The 11,374-nt window shown below is 42.4% G+C and overlaps 1 protein-coding gene across 7 annotated transcripts in view; it reads right to left on the bottom strand.

Moving 5' to 3' along the window:
• TMEM168 (transmembrane protein 168) overlaps nt 1-8,113 on the bottom strand; it is a 62,129-nt gene extending 54,016 nt beyond the window's left edge. Inside the window, exons 1-3 of one of the 7 annotated variants that reach the window (XM_010831187.1) lie at nt 7,513-7,843; nt 5,791-5,836; nt 1,997-3,250 (exon numbers count right to left, since the gene is read on the bottom strand). In XM_010831187.1, coding sequence (XP_010829489.1) covers nt 1,997-3,124 — 1,128 coding nt within the window. In that variant the 5' untranslated portion in view covers nt 3,125-3,250; nt 5,791-5,836; nt 7,513-7,843. The other 6 variants (XM_010831189.1, XM_010831183.1, XM_010831188.1 and 3 more) reach the window with 6 other exon arrangements.
• Nucleotides 8,114-11,374: the final 3,261 nt, after the last annotated feature.

Here is an 11,374-nt window from a genome sequence, read left to right on the forward strand (position 1 = left end):
GTGGGGTGCCATCACCTTCTCCAGGGATCTTCCTGACCCACTTCCAAATCATATACCTGATAAAAGGCTTCTAGTAAGAATATAAAACAAACCCTTAAAATTCAGTCATAAGACACAAAACCCAATTTAGATCAAAAAAAGATTTAAACAGATACATCAGCAAAGGTAAATGAATGACTAACACACACATTAAAAGATACTCACATCATCAGTCATTAGAGATGGTTTAAATGCATTTAAATTTGATTAAATGCAAATTAAAACCACAATACATCACCACTCCACATCTACATTTAGGCGCATTCTCAAGTAGATCAACTTTAAGAAAGGAGAATGGAAGGTAAGAATCTGGAAACTGACTGTCTTAAAATTATCTTTGCTGACATACTCAATGGAAAGCTTCTATATGCCTCCTGCAGTACACAAACCATGCTTAAGACAACTTGTATAAGAAAAGAAAAATTTAGTGACTTACAAAATATTTGGTTAACATGATTTGATGATCTGGAAAGGTGTCAAAAACGAATGAGGCTGATTTGGAAATGAAAAAAAAGTAGGGGTGGGAAAGGAGCAAGCAGGAAGGACAGAGAAGGGGAAGCGGAAGGAGAACTCTTGGTGAGTTCTCACCCATCAGCATCATTCTGATAGTCCTGAGCACTGGCAAATAGTTTGTTTGTTTGTTTTTAAAATCCTCTGATTGACTCCCACACGGGTTCTGTGCCCTAGCCCACAATGACTAATATAATGCACCTGCCCAGGCAAGTCTCCACATCTTTTCTTCAAACACTCGTATCTAGAAATCACTCTGTTGCAACTAACTAGTGCAAAGCAGAGAACTGCACCAAGCAAAATTCACCTTCATTTTTGCCCTACATCCCAACCTGATATACTCAAATTATAGTACTTTTCAAAGTGTAATAATAATTACTGGTTTACATGCCTGCCTCTTCTGCCTCCCATTAGAGACTGTGCCTTCTTTAATGACAGAGGAATTTTTCATTCATCTTGAGATCTTCAGCCTCAGTATGCTATGGGATTTTCCAGGCAAGAATACTGGAGTGGGTTGCCATTTCCTCCTCCAATGACCCGTTATATAGTACAGTCAATAAATGTTCAGGGAACGGAAGGCTGACATAAACTACAGATATAAACTCCAAACATTTAGTTTGAATGTCTTTGTCTACAAAATATATTTTTAAAACATATTGTAGGCAAATGTATTGTAAAACTAATTTTTCCTTTCTTAGGAGGCTCTAATCTGAAATTAAGAATCTGATATGAGGACTTCCCTGGAGGTTCAGGGGCTAAGGCTCTGTGTTCCCTCCCAAAGCAGGTGGCCTGGGTTCGATCCCTGGTCAGAAAACTAGATCCCACATGCCGCAACTAAGAGTTCAAATGCCACAACTAAAGATTCTGCATGTCTCAACGAAGATGGAAGTTCCAACATGCCACAACTAAGACCTGGCGCAGCCAGATAAATAAATAAATCCTTTTAAAAAAACAATGTTATTACATATCTAATCAACTTCTATATAAAACCTTTAGGAAAATGAGGAGACCGAAGGACTAGACAGAAGCTAGGCAACCTCGTTCTGGCTAGTACCAGTGGCTCTGGATATGTTTTCTGACTTTTGGTTTCCTCATGTGTAAAGTGAAAAAATTAAAGAACAATCTCTAAACACCCTTCAAATGTTAATATTCTAAGAATCTTTAACCCATGAAGTGTTTCATTAATCAACAGTCAGAAGATAGGAGGCATGTCACATGCTGAGTATTCCTAATATTTTCGTACCTCTTGCTAGAAAGCAAATGAAATTATCCTGTCAATATTCATTCAGTACTCAATTCCAGAAACAAAACGAAATAAGTGCCCCGCCCTCGACATCTACTTCTGAAATTATGAGATTGACCTTTCAGTTCTAATAATTCAACTCCTGAAGCAAACATTTAATCACATATCATAGGCAGTGACATAATAAACAAACTGAAAACTTACCTGCCAGGAAACTGCTCCCAAAATTGCTGTTGCAAGAAGACTGAAAAAAACTAACTGCTCTGAAATTAAGCAAAAATGACGCATTCCTTTGGATGCCATGATTCTGTCAAGGCTATTGTTATCTACTCTGTGGGTAAAACATACTTTATGGCAGTCATTTAATTTGGTATGGAATCCCCAAAGAGTTAAAAGAAAAATAATATGGCAAATCATCCAGAAAATTCCAAAAATGGAAAAGCCTGGTATTACAAAATACCAGAGATGAGTGTCTCTAAGTTTAAATGCTGAAAGAATGAAAAATGTCAGCTCAATCATCCCAGTGAAAACAACTGAAAGTCTTCTGCAAATTCTTCCGCGGTACAAAAAGGGTTTCCATCTTTCAGTCACTGAAAGTCCACTAAAATAAATGTCAAGGAAAGGATCAGTTATCAGGCAAATAAAAAAACATGCAAAGGCAACTGGATTTTTGGGAGTTTCCAATGAGGAGAAAAACAGCAAGACTGCAAAAATAACTAAGTTTGGAAGAGCTAGAAAAGACTTCATTCTCAGGTCGATAATCAGCATGGCCAAAGCTACAACAAGTAAAATGACACTCAGAGACTTTTCCACCAACATAGTTGTGCTGGCGATGGCAAATCCAACAAGTTCCAGAAATTCAACTGTGGTTAGTAAGGTGGGCCGATGGCGGACATAACCAGACATTCTCTCCACCAAAGAGCATAATATCCTTAACACTATGGAAGTTAGAAGCAAATATTTGGTTGATTCTTCTTTGACATCATTTTTAAAGGATGAATTATCAAGAAAACACAGGAAGCCAAGCAAGAATCCAAACCAAAGATTGGAGAGACTTAAACTTGCTGTTTCCATTGAAAAATAATAATAGAGTATGCTGGCAATTCCGAGAACAAAAAGACCAAGAATAAAAATGACCAAAATTAAGGAATTTGCTGTTTTTTCCCATCTTACATAAAGACCTAAGCATATAGCAACCAACAAATTGATTCTGGCTAAATAGCCAAGGTAACGGACTGAAGAATGCATGTTCACTTCTCTGTTTACTTCTTCCAGTCTTGTCATTGCTAAATAGAGACAATGACTAAAGCAGTAACGCAGTGATTTACACATTAATCTGTCAATCTGGGCTTTCTCCCCACGTTATGAAAATTAACTGCTTGTATTTCATCCAGTAAATCCAATGTATCTGTAACTCCTATTTCAGCACTTTCTCTGGTGGACTCTGTTTACAGTGATCTAAAACAGAAGAAAAAATATTTCACTGTTAATTTTATGTAATTTACCCTTCACATATATCTTTCTTATTAAAAAATAAAGACTAAGTGAGAAATAAACTGTTTGGATACCCAGTTTAAAATCTGACTTGCGTGTATCTAAATGGTAACTGTCTCTGGCTTAAAAACTCTTCAGTTTATCCAAACAAAAATGGAGATTTGTTCTACTTATCCTATTCTAGGATTGTATGACTAGGTTGCCATCAACAAAAATTTTTCCAGAGATGGTAAGGAATTCACCAAACCCATTTTTATTCCAATATCCAGTTTTTCAACAATGTGCAATGATGAGATATTCAATTCGGCTTAAATGTAGCAGATGGGTCTGGAATAGTGGAAAGCTAGTCAACTCAAATAAAATGAGGGACGTCATTATTACCTCTAACTTGAAAAGCACCAGTATCCAATAATAGCAACCATTACCACCTGCCTAAAATCCTCTACATCTTTTTACCAGTTACTTCTAAAATGCTATAAAACCTTAGTCTCAACACTGTTTCACTAATAAACTTATTAGAAGTTTAACTGTATTAAAGTTACTCAGTCACTAAAGTTGATCCATCATTCTCCCTGTACTTTTACCTCTATTAAGTTACTTTGATGATCAAACATACAATCTCTGTAGTAAACCAACTCTGGACCTTTCTAGTCAAAACTGTAAAACTGAAATGTTGACCAATATTTATTGTAAATTTTAAAAACTATGATTTTATTTTTGGAAACTTACCACAACAATTATTTGTTAAAGGACTCAGATAATTATTTCAATCTTAAGGATCCCTTCAGGTTGCACTTCAAACATGACACCATCAAACAAAATGATTTAACTATCCACTAGGTAATTTTCTAGTATGCTATTTCAGAAGATATGATACATGCAAAGGTTTATGGTCACACTGAATATCCACTGAGAACTCAACAAGATTAAAAACTCAAAAAGCAACTACTTTGCAATCAGCTTATTTCTGCTTTCGCAGGACACTAAAAGAGCCAAGAGAAATATGAGATAACCTGAATTAACCCTGAATTACCCATATGGCTGCAGAAGAATGACACTGGATGACAACTTTAGGGTCTCTGGGAGGTTCAAAGTACTATTACCAACTTACAAGTTCAACAAGTATATTTTTTACAGCTAAGTTTATTTAATTAACTAAGAATTATGATTTTCCTCAATTATATTTTCAATCATTCCTTAAGATGCCACATACCACTAAAGAAAATATCTTCCTTTGGTATATTTAGGTTTTATCTTTTTATTTAAGTATGAGAAACTGACACTATCTAGAATGCACTGCATTTTAAAAAACATCACTTATACGTGCTATATAATCATTCAACAAATATGCTGGAATACACGTCCTCTAAGGGTTGATGGTACAGTCTGGGTTCAAATGACTGAACAGTGTTGGAGATAAAAAAAAAATCACACACTAGACTAAATGGTTGCAACTCAACTCATGAGACAGACATGTGTTTCTTTAGTCAACACTCTCATTCTCTGGGGCTAGGCAAGCCTCTCTTCCTGATTCTCAAATCTCTGACATCCACTTCTGACCAAATTCTTACCAGATGACTTTGTCTCCAATGAAGTCATCAAAAGGGAGCTTACCTGAGTTTCCAGCACCACAAACTCACCTATATCTACCATCTCCTGATTTAAGAAAAGAAGGCCCTCTGCCCGATCGAAGGCTACATCTTTTAGCCATGCATGTGACTCTTCCTCACGGTCTCTTCCAGAACTTCACACTCTCTCCTCTCTTCCAACTCCTACTACTCTTCTCTTATCCACTGGTGCTTAAACATTTGCAAAGCTCTTTTAAAAAATGATACCAAAAAAAAAAATATATATATATATATATATACACATACAGAAACGAAACTAAAACTCAGTAATCCCCATCTCCTCCTACAAGTTCAGTCATCTGTCCCCTTGACACCCAATATTTGATTGCTTTACTTCTCACACGAACTAAGCCACGGTTTCCACCACACAACAACAAACTGCTCTGCCAAGTTCTTAAAATAACCTAAATTCCTAAATCCCATAAGTACTTTACACTCATTATCTTGCACATTCATCAAACCTTTGACATTTTTGACTCCCAGGGCTTCCCTGGTGGCTCAGAGGGTAAAGTGTCTTCCTACAATGTGGGAGATCTGGGTTCGATCCCTTGGTCGGGAAGATCCCCTGGAGAAGGAAATGGCAACCCACTCCAGTACTGCTGCCTGGAAAATCCCACGGACTGAAAAGCCTGGTAGGCTACAGTCCATGGGGTCGCAAAGAGTAGGACAGGACTGAGCGACTTCACTTTCACCTTCTGAAACCTGCCCTTCCTTTAGCTTCCAAAGACCAGTCTTCAGAATTTCTTCCTAATTCACTGATCTCTACTGTCACCTTGCAGGTTCTTCATTCTGAATCTATCATTTGGATGTTCAAACCCAAGCCTAGGCCCTTCTCTCACTATACACGTAAATGTGTATTAATATGTATTAACCTACCTGACAGAAATAAAAGCACTAGCTCTGTCCTGCACTGAGGTGAAAGCTTAGAAAAAAAAGTAAAGGAAAACATGTAATTAATAAAGTATAGTACATTCATAGCATGGAATATATGCAGTTACCCTGTTATGGGCCAAAATCAACATGGCCGAATATTATTTTTTTTAATGGCTAATTCACGAAAGTCTTTCCCCATTTTGACCTTCTTCAAAAGACAAACATCGTCAATCAAGTGAGTAAAACAACAGAGCAGTGCAATCCTTTTCATTGGGTCTGCCAGCACCCTGATTCAGTGGGAATTACTTGAGAGGCAGATAAAAAAGGAGCACAGAAGAGTCCACTGAATACAGGAAAAGTTAATAATTGTCAGGTCTGTTTTATAGCATCCTATATACTATTCTAACCCTCCTTTCACCACATATATTTAATGGTCACCAAGTCCTGCCCACTCTTCTTCTTAGACACTTCTTAAATGTTTCTACTTCTTTCCATCCTCAAGATCACAACCCCAATTTTGGCCACCATCATCTCATGGTTGAATGTCTCCTTGTATCCACTCCTGCCCTTCTCCAAGAAGTATCCTTTTTAAAGCCAAAACTTGTCACATCATTCTGTTATGTAAAAGCCTCCAAAGGCTTCCCATCACTCTAAGCAATAAAGTCTGAACTTCTTAAAATGCCTTAGGAGGCTTTCCTCGTTGGATGTGAATAACTCTCCCGCCACATCTCTGACCATTCTTTGTATTCTAGCCACAGGGATCTTTCAATTCTGAACTACACTGATGCTATTCCCACTCCAGGTGTACTCCTTTCTCTCCTCCAGACCCCACCACAGGTCCTCACACCTGGCTTATTCCTACTCTTCAGGTCTCAGCTTAAATCATTTCTTTGGGCAATCACCTTGACTCATTTGTATGATCCACGTACTTTCTGTATAATAGGAAAAATATTGATCATCAACTGTTTAGTATCTGCATTCCCCACTAGATCACAAGGTCTCTCAAAGTTTGTCTTCAAAACTGTACACCCAGGGTTTAACAGAAAGTTTGACTCCAAACAGATATTCAACAAATACCTGAAGAAATGAAGACTGATACAGAAGTAACTGCATTTAATAACAATGTCAATCAGTTATAGGACGCATATTAATACACAAAGAGAATAAACAAGTTGTCTAATAACCCACAACTACGAAGTCATAGAGCTAAGGGAGATACCATGAATGTTTGGCTTGTTTCTCTCTCAGCCTTACTCCAGCCTTCACTCAACTCATCCAAATTCCTCCAAACCGGCAAGTTCTCTTTTACGTTCTGCTAGGGAATGGTTCACCGAGCCTAAGAAACACTATCACATGCATCATCTTCTGACTCAGACACTACTTACGTCCAGTCTAGGGGAAGTGTCAAAAGCTGAAAGAATCTACAGAGCAGCCAGGGTCGGGGAATTCCAGTGCTTCGGTTCTATGAATTCATGAGAACTCTTCTTCGGACCACATAAGGAGAAAGGTACCTCGAATATTAAACCCTTCAGCAATACGGCAGCAATAGCAATTCTTGTTCCATTCTGCCTTCTCCTAGGAGGAGGCCTAAGCAGCAGCCCGGCTGTTGGGAACCACAAGTGGGCACCCAGCTGAGTGGGGGAACCGCTGGGGGATACGGAGAGGCGCCCTGCCTTCCATCCTCCACCCCACACCATCAACTTCTCCCCAGGCAGGTATTCCTACCTCCTTCCCGTGAGGCCGGCTGAGCGGAGCTCGGGGCCCGCAACACGCCGAGCTCTGCACGCTGTGCTCGGGTCTCGCCGCCCCGCCGGTGACCCCTTGTCCCGGACTCGGCCGCTACTACCAATGCTCTCTCAGCCCTCGGAGTCGGCCGTTGGGCCAGCAGGAAGGGCCCTTGCGGCTGAGCCTGCGATTCGGAGAGGGGACACGGCACTCCGGGGGAGTCGAGGGCCCCACGCCACACGCACTAACACAGGCCAGTCTCGTCGGAAACTTTCTCCGTTACTGGCCCGGCTGCGGCCGCCATATTCCCGCCGCCGGATTCGCGACGGTACGGAACGCCGCCGGGGTCAAGCCGCGCTACGCGCTTCCTCCGCGAGACCCGGCAGCCGGCCCCTGGCCCCGCCCAAAGCCGCCGCACCGCCGCGGACCCAGGTGCTCTCCGCACTGTGCGAACGCAAACGTCTTCACCTGAGGCACAAGCCGTTGCCTTCTCAGACATAGAATGGGCGGGGAACTGGTACCTGGAAGAGCACGAAGGATCGGCCGTGTCCATCAAGCATCTAGGCCGCCGCCTCGGGTTAGACCGAAACTGGGGCAGGACCGGCAGACTGGCTACCCAAGGACAGTAACTACTGTAGGAGGCGTTGCTGCTCTTTAGTATATATCGCATAATATATGAATTTGTGTCCACTGACCAGCTAAAAGCCCAGGCTCCTTAGTCTCGCCTTCAAAGCCCTTGTGGCTTCATTTTCTAATTAAAGCCTCCCTTTAGTCCACCGCCTAGGTCTTTATTCCGCCAGCAACGCTGAGCTCCCCAGTCCTGGCCTGCTCCATTCCCTTTCTCCCCCAGTCTCTTACACGTTCACCCGCCCCACAGCCCGAGGGTCCTGAGTGCACGGCTGATTCTCTTTTGTAACTGAACTCGCTAAATAAACGTAAGGGGATAGTACTCAGAGGGAGCGTTTCACAACAGTTGTGGAGCTGATGATTTGCACTCTGGTTTCTCCTATTCGTATGTGCGACCTCGGTTTCTCCATCTAAAAAATATTGTGAATATTCAGGGAAACTTTTTTTCCCCCCTTGGAATTATAAGGTACTCAAAAAGTATGAATTCCAGGCTCCCTCTCCAAGAAGCACTTCCTGTTTGCCAGTCTTCTGTCTCTACCATTATTTTCTACTGTTTTATAGCTCTTGGTGGTGGCGGTTTAGTCGCTAAATTCGTGTCCGACTCTTGGGACACCACGGACTGTAACCTGCCAGGCTCCTCTGTTCAAGGGCTTCTCCAGGGAGTGGGTAGCTATTTAACTTTAATCAGCACACTCCAGGGTGGGTAATTAGCATTTGAAAGATTAATCACAAGTTCAAAGTTGGATGCACAAGTGCCTACAATGCTGCTGCTGCTGCTGCTGCTGCTAAGTCGCGTCAGTCGTGTCTGACTTTGTGCGACCCCCTGGCAGCCCACCAGGCTCCGCCGTCCCTGGGATTCTCCAGGAAAGAACGCTGGAGTGGGTTGCCATTTCCTTCTCCAATGCATGCAAGTGAAAAGTGAAAGTGAAGTCGCTCAGTCGTGTCGGACTCTTATCGACCCCATGGACTGCAGCCTACCAGGCTCGTCCGTCCATGGGATTTTCCAGGCAAGAGTACTGGATTGGGTTGCCACTGCCTTCCCGGAGTGCCTACAATATCAGTAAGTAGATCTTCACTCAGATCAGATCAGATAAGTCACTCAGTCGTGTCCGACTCTTTGCGACCCCAAGAATCGCAGCACGCCAGGCCTCCCTGTCCACCACCAACTCCGAGTTCACTGAGACTCACATCCATCGAGTCAGTGATGCCATCCAGCCATCTCATCCTCTGTCGTCCCCTTCTCCTCCTGCCCCCAATCCCTCCCAGCATCAGAGTCTTTTCCAATGAGTTACCTCTTCGCATGAGGTGGCCACAGTACTGGAATTTCAGCTTTAGCATCATTCCTTCCAAAGAATCCCAGGGCTGATCTCCTTCAGAATGGACTGGTTGGATCTCCTTGCAGTCCAAGGGATTCTCAAGAGTCTTCTCCAACACCACAGTTCAAAAGCATCAATTCTCAGCGCTCAGCCTTCTTCACAGTCCAACTCTCACATCCATACATGACCACAGGAAAAACCATAGCCTTGACTAGACGGACTTTTGTTGGCAAAGTAATGTCTCTCCTTTTGAATATGCTATCTAGGTTGGTCATAACTTTCCTTCCAAGGAGTGAGCGTCTTTTAATTTCATGGCTGCAGTCACCATCTGCAGTGATTTTGGAGCCCAGAAAAATAAAGTCTGACACTGTTTCCCTATCTATTTCCCATGAAGTGATGGGACCGGATGCCATGATCTTTGTTTTCTGAATGTTGAGCTTTAAGCCAACTTTTTCACTCTCCACTTTCACTTTCATCAAGAGGCTTTTGAGTTCCTCTTCACTTTCTGCCATAAGGGTGGTGTCATCTGCATATCTGAGGTGATTGATATTTCTCCCGGCAGTCTTGATTCCAGCTTGTGTTTCTTCCAGTCCAGCGTTTCTCATGATGTACTCTGCATATAAGTTAAATAAACAGAGTGACAATACACAGCCTTGATGAACTCCTTTTCCTATTTGGAACCAGAGATCTTCACTAGAGGTATGTTAATTAGAATAAAAGATTAGAATTTTTCATTGTGGAAATAACTGGTAGTCAGGATATGTGGCTGGCTAGACTATTATACAGGCACTTCTGTCTTTGCATAAATGTGGTATGTCTGTTGAGTCTAGCAGAGGGACATCCATCAGAGTGGCTCCTTTGGAGTCTAGACTTCTGTTTTGTACTTTGTCACAAAATATTGTCTGTGTGCTGTTATTTTGTGTGGCTGCTTGTTGCTAAATATTTGTGTAGTACTATTCTGTCTGATCAGAGAAGGCAATGGCACACCACTCCAGAACTCTTACCTGGAAAATCCCATGGACGGAGGAGCCTGGTAGGCTGCAGTCCATGGGGTAGCGAAGAATCGGACACGACTGAGCAACTTCACTCTCACTTTTCACTTTCTTGCATTGGAGAAGGAAATGGCAACCCACTCCAGTGTTCTTGCCTGGAGAATCCCAGGGACGGGGGAGCCTGGCGGGCTGCTGTCTATGGGGTCCCACAGAGTCAGATGCGACTGAAGTGACTTAGCAGCAGTAGCAGCAGCAGCATTCTGTCTGAGACTTGCTTTCATTGTAGGACCCTATGTAGGGCCGAGGGAGGAGATGAGTACGTCTCACTCATCTTTAGTTTTTGAAATCTGCCAGCATTTACTAAAAGGACCTGATCATTGTGAAGGCCAAGTGCTGCTTATATTCATTCACCATATTTCTTGCATTTATCATTTCCTATCCCACGTTGAAGGCCAGGAAGAGCAGTGGTGAGGAGATACCCCTCATCCAAGGTAAGGAGCAATGGCTGTGCTTTGCTGGAGCAGCCGTGAAGAGATACCCCACGCCCAAAGTAAGAGAAACCCAAGTAAGATGGTAGGTGTTGCAAGAGGGCATCCGAGGGCAAACACACTGAAACCATACTCACAGAAAACTAGTCAATCTAATCACACTAGGACCACAGCCTTGTCTAACTCAATGAAACTAAGCCATGCCCATGGGGCAACCCAAGATGGGCGGGTCATGGTGGAGAGATCTGACAGAATGTGGTCCACTGGAGAAGGGAATGGCAAACCACTTCAGTATTCTTGCCTTGAGAACCCCATGAACAGTATGAAAAGGCAAAATGATAGGATACTGAAAGAGAAACTACCCAGGTGAGTAGGTGCCCAATATGCTACTGGAGATCAGTGGAGAAATAACTCCAGAAAGAATGAAGGGATGGAGCCA

This window comes from Bison bison, unplaced genomic scaffold (genome assembly GCF_000754665.1).
Source record: "Bison bison bison isolate TAMUID 2011002044 unplaced genomic scaffold, Bison_UMD1.0 scf7180017864525, whole genome shotgun sequence".
Taxonomy (NCBI): domain Eukaryota; kingdom Metazoa; phylum Chordata; class Mammalia; order Artiodactyla; family Bovidae; genus Bison; species Bison bison.